Below are 12208 nucleotides of genomic sequence, written 5' to 3'. Positions count from 1 at the left end.
AATAGAGGATTATGTACATGAACTAAATTAGTCAAATGTAGTGTTTACAGCAAGTAGAGCATAAAAGCCATGGAGTGCACAGATTAGTGAACTTGACCGTGGCTCAACAAAAGGGATCAGGAGGTCAAATTCATTGGTTTTACTTGTTTTATTAATTTTTCCCTTTTCTTTTATTTATATAGCACAGACTTGGCCCAAAGATATTAGAGAGCTTCACAAGGGAGCAGGAAATAGGTTGTTAGTTAATAAACATCATAAAACGATCTAATAGCACCAGGAAAACAAGGAAAAACAGTTCCTACCACATAGGATGTTACAGGATAACCAGTAGTCAGCTAACTTGGATAGTAAATTAGCAGCAAGTAACTAAGAGAACACACATTTCATACCAGGACAGGCAGGTCAGTCAACATAGGAGAAATAGTGAACCTCCATTTTAACTAAGAGGTCTCTTAAATGGGAAGATTTTGAGTTCTCATTTGAATATGAATAGAAAAGATGCTGTGCAAAGGACGGGTGGGAGGCACTACCGAAGCCTTGCTGCACTACAAGGGACTGCCTGTCTCATGCAGCATTCTTGCCTCAAAGTCAGAGGTTCGAGCTGGAGGGACTTAACATTTCTTGGTCCTTGTTGAGCTCCAAGGACTTTCAGTTTTCCAACCAGGTATGAGGTAGGGGAGAGGGTTTGAGGACTTTATAAGTAACGCATGCAGTCTTAAATTGGGCTCTTGCATTGATGGGGAACCACTGCAGAGAGATGTAGTTGAGCTTCCGGTAGCCAGTCACAAATCACACAGCTGTATGAAGCACTGCTCTCAAAGGAACTAGATGTGCTTTAAGGAGACCAAAGAGTGAGTTACCTTAGTATGGTCAGGAAAGAACCAATGCCTTGACCGCAGGATTCCAATCTTGCTCAGGAATAAAAACCCTGAGGTTCCAGAGCAGTCTTATCTGGTGGCATGCGCTTTTGGCAATGGCTGAGATTTATCTCTGGGGGTCTAGACTATGGTCAAGGATAAAGCTCAGAAATGTGGCATTTTCCACAATGGCTGGATTGCAGTTTGTGGCGGGAACAATTCTAGAAACTCTTGGAAAGGGAGGTTGGATTTTTGGAGGGATTAGAAGAAATTCAGTTTTAGATGCATGGACTACCACCTGAACCTCCTTGTATAGCAGCAGTGCATCTGAGGTACTAACCTTTTATGATCAAATGCTAAAACTCTAATGTTCAGATTAAAACACAACTGAGAAATTCATTATATCCTATGACGGGTGCAACTTTACTATTCGGTGATAACGTAAGATCATGGTTATACGGATATGTGGGGTATGCCGTGCCCAGAGTCCTCAGGGTCAATGTCTCTGGAAGAATCAATGTGTACTTCTGCAGTAAGCTTAAGTCTGGTTTCTGTGTCACTTCTGTACTTTCCCTTTATTTTTTTTAGGTGTACCCTGCAGACATCAAGTTCATGTGAATGACCTGCCACTGGGACTAGACGAGGGAGGTGATGTAAATGTATGTACAGAGGCAACTTCAATAGGTTCAGCTGCATGTAGCAGAGGCAGATTTATACATAACAATTGCTCATCTGTAACAGGGTAATTTCCTAGGAACTGGTAGTCTTCCTTCCAAGATAATTCCTTCTTGAAACAGAGAGAAGTCATATCCATTTAAGAAGGGGCTGCAGGAAATAAGAGGACCTAACCTAAATGAGGATCTGTTCTGCTGAGCAACTGAAGACTAGGTCGATTGTAGCTCAACCAACAATGACACGCATGACTCAAACACATTCAATCATGATATATATGCCAAGAATAAATAAGTAGGATTATCTAGATGAATGAAACTAGTTAGCTTCCCAGAACGCATTCATTCAGTAGCTAGGGTGCACTTACCTTCAAGTACATAGGTTGTGCAGACTCCACTAATAGTGATATGCATTGCTTCTGACTGGATCATACAATCAGTGCTATGTCTTGTATAAAGTGGTTTACATTTAATTTCCAGACAGTCTGAATAAAGTTTTTACACATTGTATTCACCCAATCACTCACCCTGGCCCACTAAGTGCTTGATCCTCAGGTTTCAAGTCAGGTGTTGGAGGCAGTAACAGACATTTTTAAAAAAAACATATTTTATTGCCTTTTGCATTCAACATTGCTCCTGTGGTTTCAACAGTACACTTACATATTTCATATAATTTTAGCCAGTAACAGAGACATTGGGCCTAGGGGATCATCTTTGATGGCTGCAGCAAAAAGCTGGGAGGATAGGGGTGGAACTCATGTGGCACAGCCAGATGCGTATGTGGATTCAAAGTTCTTCCAGTGGAATTTAGAGTGAGGGACATCTGATTGTGCAAGATTCATGGTGATTCTGGGGAAATTCTCGAGGGGAAGGTTGTGTAATCGGGCTAAGAGATGCCAAAAAGACACACTGGGGGGTGTTCAAGGGGCTTCAGGACACCACAAAGTAGTGCCATGTTACCTGTCCAGCTGAAAGAGAACCAGAATTCTCCAAGTGTTTTCTACATTGGATAACGCTGGATCATAGAGACTGGTTCAGATGCTCTGATAAACCCTGGTACCCTGCTGTGAAGCCAGGTGTCGCACCTGGTTCGATCCTAAGCCTGGTTCTCTATCAGAGCTTGCACATAACAAGGTGAAAGACCGAATCTTGGGATGATCCTAGGAGCACGCCTGTAGAATGTGACCTCCTGGCAACACCCCGCCTTTTTATTCATGGAGTTGCACAATGTCAGCGTTGTAGTATAAACTAGGATATTAATTTATGGCCAAAGTATTGAAGGGAAGAGGAACAACTCGAGCTACAACATGCGATACAAATGCGATCTGTCAAATGACCAGCTTCATCATTTGATTAACAATGAAAAGTGGAACCTGGATGGCCATGTTTCTAGAACTGAAGGGTACGTTAAGAAAATATATTTTTTCTTTTTTAGAACATTGTGCAATTCTGGTGGCACAATGAAATTATATAGGTATACAGCATGTATTCAATATAAATGTGGACTTCAATGAGAGTACAAGTTATTTATGAAGTAACAAGACTGCTTGTGTGAGCTAAAAAATATTTTATACATTGGTTTAAATGAGTGATGGTAAATGTTGTTATGTCTCTGAGTCAAAGAAATAATTGGGCATACCTTGATTTCGAACAGGACTGACGTAGTTAATACCATTAACGTTTCTCCAATCCCAGGAGTCGGGCACATTTGAGAATCCAGTAGCTTCTTGCATCACTGGTGCAGGTTTTGGACGTCTATAATAAAATTAGACATAACAAGGCAAGAATAAAAAAATAAAAAAAATCCAGACTAATGGTCTTCATCAACATGAACCAAACAGATTAAAATATACTTACATTAAGCACGTATAGGCTTTTTTTTTTTTTTCCTCATTTGCCAAACCATTATGTGTGAAGAAGGAAATCCGCCAACCACCATTTTGTGCTATCTTGTCCTGCCCACCAAACCCTTTAGTGTGCTATGGACAATTGCACAAAAAACAAAAGAAACTAATTGGCGGGAGAAGGAGCAAACAACACACAAAAAAGGACGACCTTCAGAAACTCCATCTAGGCATATTTCAACCTGTTTGGACCAGAAAGACGAACGAAGACCCTTGTTATAGATCCATGGAGCAGGGAAGCTGGCATAATCATAGGACCCGGGGAAAAAAAAACAAAAAGAAAAAAAAAAAACCCCGGTTACCTACTTCCACTGTATCAAATAGTCCCAAAAGGCAATTTTTTTTTTCATACTACAGGGACTAGCCAGGTCTACTTTAGAAACTTCATATAGGGACGATAACCATCCCATATATGTTGGAGGATTTTCTTTGGGCTTGACGAAAATATCCTAGGGCCTGCTAGATCCTTCTTGTTTTTTTCAATCCTGTTGGCTAGGAGACAGATTTGAAGCAAGTATAGGCTTACACATAAATTGAAACGAGGAGATTCAATAGAGCAATGAATTCAAAGCTAAAATCTCATTAAAAAACTAAGACTGCGAGAAAATGAACTGCAAAAATCACAAACACTAAACGGTAGATCCCCAGCAAATAAAAGCATAGCAAACCATCTTTATTGCAATAGATATAAGCATGCAAAACCAAAATTGTTAACTTAAATAGCATTTTGCTCTCCTTGAAAACGTTTATATTATAAAAAGACTTCACCTAACACTATTTTTATCCTTTAAATCTGGCAAGTGTGTATGGACCCTCATTGCACTAGCAAGACAAAACATTTTTTGAAAAAAATACACTTTAAAGGCGATCAAGAATGAAATTACATTTTATGTTCTTAATGTCATCTTTCCTATGAAATGTGTCACATGGTCATAGGTCTACTGAATTTTGCAGTGTTTGCAACTGGTGGTTCCGGGCATGATGGGGAAGGTTTTTTTTTCCACGAATAGTGTCCAACAAAGAAAAGTGTCTCAGTCCACTGACGTTTGAAAAAACCTGAGAATCTGCGTATGGACAATAGTCACCATGCCCAAAACACAGAACCCTGGGAATCCTCCAAATTATACAACAAAGTTCAACTGGTTTGTATCATTTCTCTACAGCTGTTGTATCATTTCTCAACAGATGGAGTCAACTGGTCAAAACAGGCAAACCTATTAGAAATAAAAAATGACCCAAGAATTTCCATAATGATATTCAACCTGTATAGAGAAGTCTGGACACAGGTGTCAAAGTGCAGTTGACACGCATGTTACTGTGATCCCATTAAAGCAGTATTCCACCCTACAACAAGATTAATTACAGAGAAGAAAATTAAAAAACATTATGCCAATTTTATAAGATCGCCAAAGTCCCTCAGTGGAGGTCACAATATTATTCACACCCAGCCGTGTAACTCACAAAGTCTTTTGACAAACGCTTGACGACCTCTAGACATTCCCTGGCGACTCAAACACTAATAACACGAATATAAAATCCCTCATATTGCACTTCACACAGGCATATGCCTAATTCTGCACTCACACAGGCACAACTTTCAAGATGTAGATCACTTACCCTATATTCACAAAAGACAAGGTTAATCCTGTGTTGTCAATAGGCACACGCCTTATTAGGCACGCGCTAAATATGGTGGTTATCCTGGACTCACACAAGTATAATGTATCTGGTGCATCGGCCATCAGTACAACTAAAAAGCTGTTGTATTAAGCTACGGTGAAGCCTGAATGCCCACGAGGTTAACTAGTGTCCCACTCACTTTCTAAAAAGCAAGTTGTTTGTTTTCTTTGTAGTACAAGCATATAAATGAAAAAAGAAACATACCAACAAAATATGGAGGGTGTGTTTTAAAATAAAAATTTACAAGTTACATCTTCATACTGGTCTGCCTTAATGGAACAGTAAAAATGAATGCAGTGTATGCAGAATAGTGTTTCAAGGTGGTGGCATGATTTTGAAGCTTGCAGAAGTTACGCTAGGCACTCTGCATAAGAGAGCTGTGGTCCAGCAGCAATGGCAATGCAGCTGCTGGTATCCTCATCGCTTGATCAATCAATCAATCATTACACTTATAAAGCGCGCTACTTACCCGTGAGGGTCTCAAGGCACTGAGGGGAGGGGGTGCTGCTACTGCTTGAAGAGCCAGGTCTTGAGGAGTCTTCTGAAGGCGAGCAGGTCCTGGGTCTGCCGTAGGTGGGTAGGGAGGGTGTTCCAGGTCTTGGCGGCGAGGAAGGAGAAGGATCTGCCACCGGAGGTCGTTCGTTGGATGCGGGGGACAGCGGCGAGTGCAAGGCTGTCTGAGCGGAGCTGGCAGGTAGTGGTGTAGAAGCTGAGTCGGCTGTTGAGGTAGGCTGGTCCGGTGTTGTGGAGTGCTTTGTGTGCGTAGGTGAGTAGTTTGAAGGTGATCCTCTTTGACGGGGAGCCAGTGTAGGTCTCTCAGGTGGGGGGTGATGTGGCTGCGGTGAAGGACGTTGAGGATCAGTCGAGCGGAGGCGTTTTGAATGCGTTGAAGTCGTCGCAGGTGTTTGGCCGGGATACCTGCATAGAGTGCGTTGCCGTAGTCTAACCTGCTGCTGACGAGGGCCTGGGTCACCGTTGTTCTTGTTTCGGTGGGGATCCACTTGTAGATCCTGCGGAGCATGCGGAGGGTGTTGAAGCAGGAGGAGGAGACGGTGTTGACCTGCTTCGACATGGAGAGGGAGGAGTCGAGGATGATTCTCAGGTTGCGTGCATGGTCGGCGGGTGTTGGTGCTGCTCCCAGTGTGGTCGGCCACCAGGAGTCCCAGGCGGAGGGGGTGGTTCTGTGGATGAGGACCTCCATTTTGTCCGAGTTCAGCTCGACGGCCTTCATTCACTCGTGGAGGTTGGTTTTGGCGGTGTGTGGGTCCTTGGTGAGGGAGAAGATCAGCTGGGTGTCGTCAGCGTAGGAGATGATGTTGAGATCGTGCTGGCGGGTGACGTGATCGAGGGGGGCCATGTAGACGTTGAACAGCGTCGGGATGAGCCCTGGGGTACGCCGCAGATGATGTCGGTGGCTTCGGAGTGGAAGGGAGGGGGGGGGGGGGGGGGGAGGCGGACGCTCTGGGTTCTGCCGGAGAGGAAGGATGTGGTCTAGTCCAGGGCCTTTTCTTGGATTCCGACTTCTTGGAGGCGTGTCTTTAGTGTGCGGTGGCAGATCGTGTCGAAGGGGGCTGACAGATCCAGGAGGATGGGGGCTGATGTTTCGCCGTTTTCTAGTTGGATCCTGATGTCGTCTGTGGCGGCGATGAGGGCTGTCTTGGTGCTGTGGTTTCTTCAGAATCCGGACTGGGATGGGTCTAGGATGTTGTTGCCCTCGAGGTAGCGGGTCAGTTGTGTGTTGACGACTTTCTCGATGCACTAGTGTGCATGAAATGAGGGATGAACTTAAATGAAATATCTCCACAGGGTGGACTCCTCTGGATGTAGAGTAACACAGATTAAGGAGGCAAAATACTGTTATTTAGACTGCCTGGTATCCTAAATACCAGGGGTTGTCTACTAGGCAGAGCCAATCACTGGCAACAAAGACAATGGCTGAAGCGGGCTGAGCCACTGCCTAATTGTATATATGCTGTTCTAAAGTGCTGAACTAATATGTGAATGACACACTGTTTGATAAACAACTGAAGTGAGCTTGCTAGAAGCTCATTTTCTCTAAGCAACGTTATGCATTTTGGCGAAAATATGAGCCTGGTGAGACAGCTAAAACAGTCTATTGGTCAGATCAAAAACACACAGAAATAGATGGAGCACAGGAAGCAGGAGCACAGGGAGTCTATAGCTCCCATGCATAAAACATACAGCACTGGTCAAGAACATCACAACTTTTCCTTGAAAGACACGGACTGAATGTGGCACTGCAGGACCAGTGCAAGTTTTCCTCACAGAAATGGAACAAGTGTGGTGTTGCAGGGCCACTGCAAGCTTCGCTCGAAGACAATGAACAAGCGTAGCACTGTGCTGCGCCGTTTAACACCTCACTTAGACAAACAAGCAGAATTTCAGTTTTGGTAGAAATGCGAGGAACTGAGGTGAATTAGTGCAAAATTGAGACCCATGCATTGCAAGATTTCCAAACATGAAGCAGGTACGGTGCTAGCCAATAGTACACATTTCCCTCACAACCATAGAAAACACACTTATCTCTCTAAGACAACAATGCAAGCTTCCCTACCATGCACAGAACATAGATAACATCTGCGGTAGCAGTCCAGAAACGTGGTTAAACAAACAGACACACACCATGTTGAAGTGGTGTAATTTCCCCTCACATTCAGCAGAGGTAGCAGAGGTACAAGAGACCATCAACCGTCCAACTTAAGATATCCTCAAATGCAAAACCAGTATCACACTAGCAGCAGCATCTAAGCTTGTTTCAGGAACAGAGAACCCAGAATAAAGAATACAGGTGGGTGAGCTACTAAAGGTGTGAGCCAGATACTAGACTCTGGTTCAGTACAAGTTCCTCTTGAGCCCTTGAGTCCAAAATGCGCAGAGCTTTCTTGTGGCTTCTGCTGCTACCCAACCTTCTGACCTCATGCACCAAGAATGAAAAACAAACCATTAACCTTTGATGCAAACATTTGCAAGAAATTTCGAAAGAGGGTAAGCCGGATGCAGACAACAACTTGTCCCTGGACGCTGTACCCTAGGAGTCGGTGTCAAAATACGTGCACACTTCCTAAAAACTCAATCTAGCCTGTATAAGGATATAATAATGTTAGGTATGAGGCACTGTATGATGCAACCCTAGGTTGATAACATTGCTAAGCATTTTGTATCATTTGAACAAGGCTACTTCAATGTTTGTTTTCCAGATTTGCTGTATGAGTTTCAAATGACAAGTAAAAATAAAAAATAAAAAAATAATAATAATAACAGGCGCACGAAAGGATACCAAGTGTAATGATGCACCTCACATGAGGGGCACTAGGACCTGCCCGAGGGAGGACAAGGGCGGGCGGAAAGGGAGGAGCCGGGGGCCAGGAACAGCAGTTAGCCGATACCCGAGATATAGCGAGGTCGCAGATAAAGAACCTCCACAAGAACCACGAGTGTCCGTGTTCCTTTTGTCCACGCAGGACACTACATCTGGCGACGAGGGTGACAGACCCAACACGCGAGGGAAGGCTAACTCGGTGTGGCCCCTGGGAAAGGGGAGCACCTAGCTGCGTGGGGCCGGAATCCGCGTGGCAAGTGAGCAACGGCGCGAGCGTCCTCACGCGCTGGGAGCCCACCCCAGCCATCCGGGAGTGTGCCAAACTGCCCGGAGCTCGCCCCGCCACACCGCGTGTGCATGTGGCATGTACTGAGGGCTAGAGCCTGCTGCCTGCCTACTCGCCGGGAGCCCACCCCGGCGGGGACTTCATTCGAAAAACAAAACAAAAAAAGGGAACCGAAGAAAGAGCTGCCTCACCTGGTGCCTGGCCGGAGAAAGTGCCGACTGAAACTGACAAGCGGTGAGTGAGAGAGAGCGTGAATAAATAATCTAGTCCCCGGTGAAGAAAAGGCCAAATCTCGTTGCACACGACTCTCGCGGCGGCCATTTTGAAGTCAGGCAGAGAACCTGAAATAGCAAACAAGCACTGGCGAGTGCAACGAACATAGCAAACAAGCCCTGGCGAGTGCAACGAACATAGCAAACAAGCACGGGCGAGTGCAACGAACATAGCAAACAAGCATAGACAAGCGCAACAAACCACGAGATGACGGAGTCCGCTCCGGCTCCCATGGGTGTGCTGGGAGTCTCGTTCCTACGCCCTCCAGAGCCCCTCACTCCTGAATCGGGCGGTGGCATGGACCTGCGGTGGCAAGAATGGCTAGAAGATTTCACAGACTTCATGAAAGGGTCTCTGGTAACGGACCTGGAACAGAAACTGATTGCCCTCAAGAATCTGGTCGGCAAAGAAGTTGGACAGATCATAAAAGAGCTCCCTATTGAGTCCGCTGGCTCATATGATAAAGTCTGTGAAGCACTAAACCGCAAGTTCCTGCACAAAAAGAATGTCGACTATGAGCGATACACCTTCAACCTAGCTTCACAGGAAAGAGGTGAACAAATGGGTGTATTTGTTACATGTCTGAGACGCTTGGCAAGATACTGTGAGTTTGATAATTTCTCCACCGAAGATGCCCTCCGACTAAGGATCATAGAAGGCTGCCTATCAGAGCCCCTGAGGCGCAAACTGCTAAAGAAAAGCTACCTGCTAGAAGAGATTGAAGAAATTACAAGAGTTGAGGATCAAGCCGATGAACACGCAAAGAAGATGGAAGCCGGGAGAAGTGAAAAACGTGAACAGGCATTCAGAATGCAGTCTCGACAAGCGCATGGACGGTCCTAACCTCAAGTGCGCTCCTCCAGATCCAAGAAACCATACCACTCGTCAAGCAACTCACGCCGAAGCACGAGCCACACTCAGAAACGATAAGAAAGACAATTGAAATGCTACAGATGCGGCTACGACTTCCCGCATGCAGACGCATGCCAGGCACTAGGACAACAATGTCGGAAATGTGGCAGAAGCAACCACTTCGAAAGCATGTGCGGTACATCACACAAGGATGACCAACGAAGACAGCCCCGGCAACACTATCCCTCGGGCAGTCGTCACCACGTCGGAGCAGTTCAGGATAGACGAGACTCATCCACAGGGTCGTCACAATCCAGCTGTCACTCCTGCCGGACCTGTCAATCTCGACGGTCGTCATCGAGAGAATCCAGCTCCCTCTCACCCATCCCACAAGACCGAAACGAATATATCCACTTCGTGGCTGATCCTGACCGGCTAAAAGAATACCCACGGATAGACATCAGAGTTAGCTCTCATCACACCAAGTTCGTACTGGACAGTGGGGCATCACTAAACTACCTACCTGTAGAATGAGGCCGCCTCCCAAACTGGTCGACGCTCATGTGCAAGTGTACACGTGGATGTCAAAGAAACCACTGCCGTGTCTTGTGAAGTTCGCAACCGATCTATTGTATCGCGATCGCACGATACAAGCATACATTCACGTTATTGAAGGGCCTGAGGCAGACGGTTTGTTAAGCCTGCCCACTGCAGAAAGACTAAAACTGATAGACATACTATACAAAGTGGATGACAAACTAGATGTCATTCAAAAGTTCCCCAAACTTTTCCAAGGTCTCGGAAAAATGAAAAACTACCAAGTCAGACTGCACATCAACGAACAAATCACACCGGTGGCCCAACACCACCGAAAAATCCCATTTCACCTGCAAGAAGCAGTAGAGAAGGAGTTACAAGACCTACTAGAGGCTGACATTATAGAGAGAACCGATGGGCCCACACCATGGGTCTCCCCGGTCGTAGTAGTCCCAAAGAAAGGAGAGACAAGCCAACTCCGCCTGTGTGTGGACATGAGAGCACGTAACACAGCGATAGAGAGAGAGACACTCGGGCCCCCACATCAGCGACATGATCACGTCACTCAACGGAGCAAAAATATTTTCAAAACTAGACCTCAACAAAGGATATCACCAATTAGAGCTGCATGAGCGGTCCAGATACATCACGACGTTCTCAACGCACCTAGGGTTATTCCGGTACAAAAGACTCAGTTTTGGGGTGTCCTCAGCAGCAGAAATATTTCAAGAAGCAATTAGAAGAACAATTCATCATGTGCCTCATGTACTAAATTATAGTAATGACATCCTGGTATATAGAGCAACCACTCAAGAACATGACAGAGCGCTAGATCAGGTTTGTCATGCACTGTCAGAGGCAAACCTCACACTCAACAAGGACAAGTTTGAATTCCACAAGCCAACGCTGAAATTTTTTGGACACATATTCTCTGGAAATGGCATGAAGCCAGATCCTGAAAAGGTAGCAGCGCTAAATGACACACCAAGCCCAGAGGACGTTGGCGACGTACATTCGTTCCTAGGCATGGCCAGCTACTGCTCCAGATATATACCAGACTACGCCACAATACGTCACCCCCTGAGAACGCTCACCAAACAAGGGCAGCCGTTCCTGTGGTCCACTCATTGTGATCCCACGACAACTAAGACAAGGGGTCATAAACCTAGCACATGAAGGACACCGGGGCATAGTAGCAACGAAAAGAGCACTCCGTGAAAGAGTCTGGTTTCCAACACTGGACCAAATGGTGGAAACAACAATGAAGGACTGCCCACAATGTCAACTGGTGAGCCGTCCAGATCCCCCTGCACCGCAGACAGGCTGAAGAAAGAGAAACTGAAGGACTACGCGGATGAACGGCGACATGCCTCTCCCGCTGAGATCCGAGAAGGAGATTGGGTGTTAGCGCGACAAGAGCAACACCGAAAGACTGACTGCAGATATCACGAAACTCCACTGAAAGTGGTGCAACAGAAAGGAACTATGATCACTGCGGAAACTGACGGAAGACGACAAGAGCAACACCGAAAGACTGACTGCAGATATCACGAAACTCCACTGAAAGTGGTGCAACAGAAAGGAACTATGATCACTGCGGAAACTGACGGAAGACGAGTTACCAGGAATGTGACATACTTCAAGAAGTGCAGCCCGAATGTCAAGGAACTACTGACTGAATTGCGAGTTGAGAAAAGAGAACCAGAGACACTGCCCGCTGCAGTCAGGCACTGATGGAAATCACTGGCAAACATGAGCGAGGCAGTACTGATCATCAATCACACCCCAAGCGGACCATTAAGAAACCA

At 45.7% G+C, this 12208-nt stretch overlaps 1 protein-coding gene across 1 annotated transcript in view; it reads right to left on the bottom strand.

The window, feature by feature from the left end:
• CTSC (cathepsin C) overlaps positions 1 to 12208 on the bottom strand; it is a 127342-nt gene that overhangs the window by 36586 nt on the left and 78548 nt on the right. Inside the window, exon 5 of the mRNA XM_085623146.1 lies at positions 3168 to 3283. Within this exon, the coding sequence (XP_085479272.1) occupies positions 3168 to 3283 (116 nt within the window). The remainder of the gene's footprint in view (positions 1 to 3167; positions 3284 to 12208) is intronic.

Source organism: Triturus cristatus, chromosome 8 (assembly GCF_964204655.1).
Source record: "Triturus cristatus chromosome 8, aTriCri1.1, whole genome shotgun sequence".
Classification (NCBI taxonomy): Eukaryota; Metazoa; Chordata; class Amphibia; order Caudata; family Salamandridae; genus Triturus; species Triturus cristatus.
Note: the sequence above shows the minus strand (reverse complement) of the source record. Positions and strands in the feature narration are given on the sequence as shown.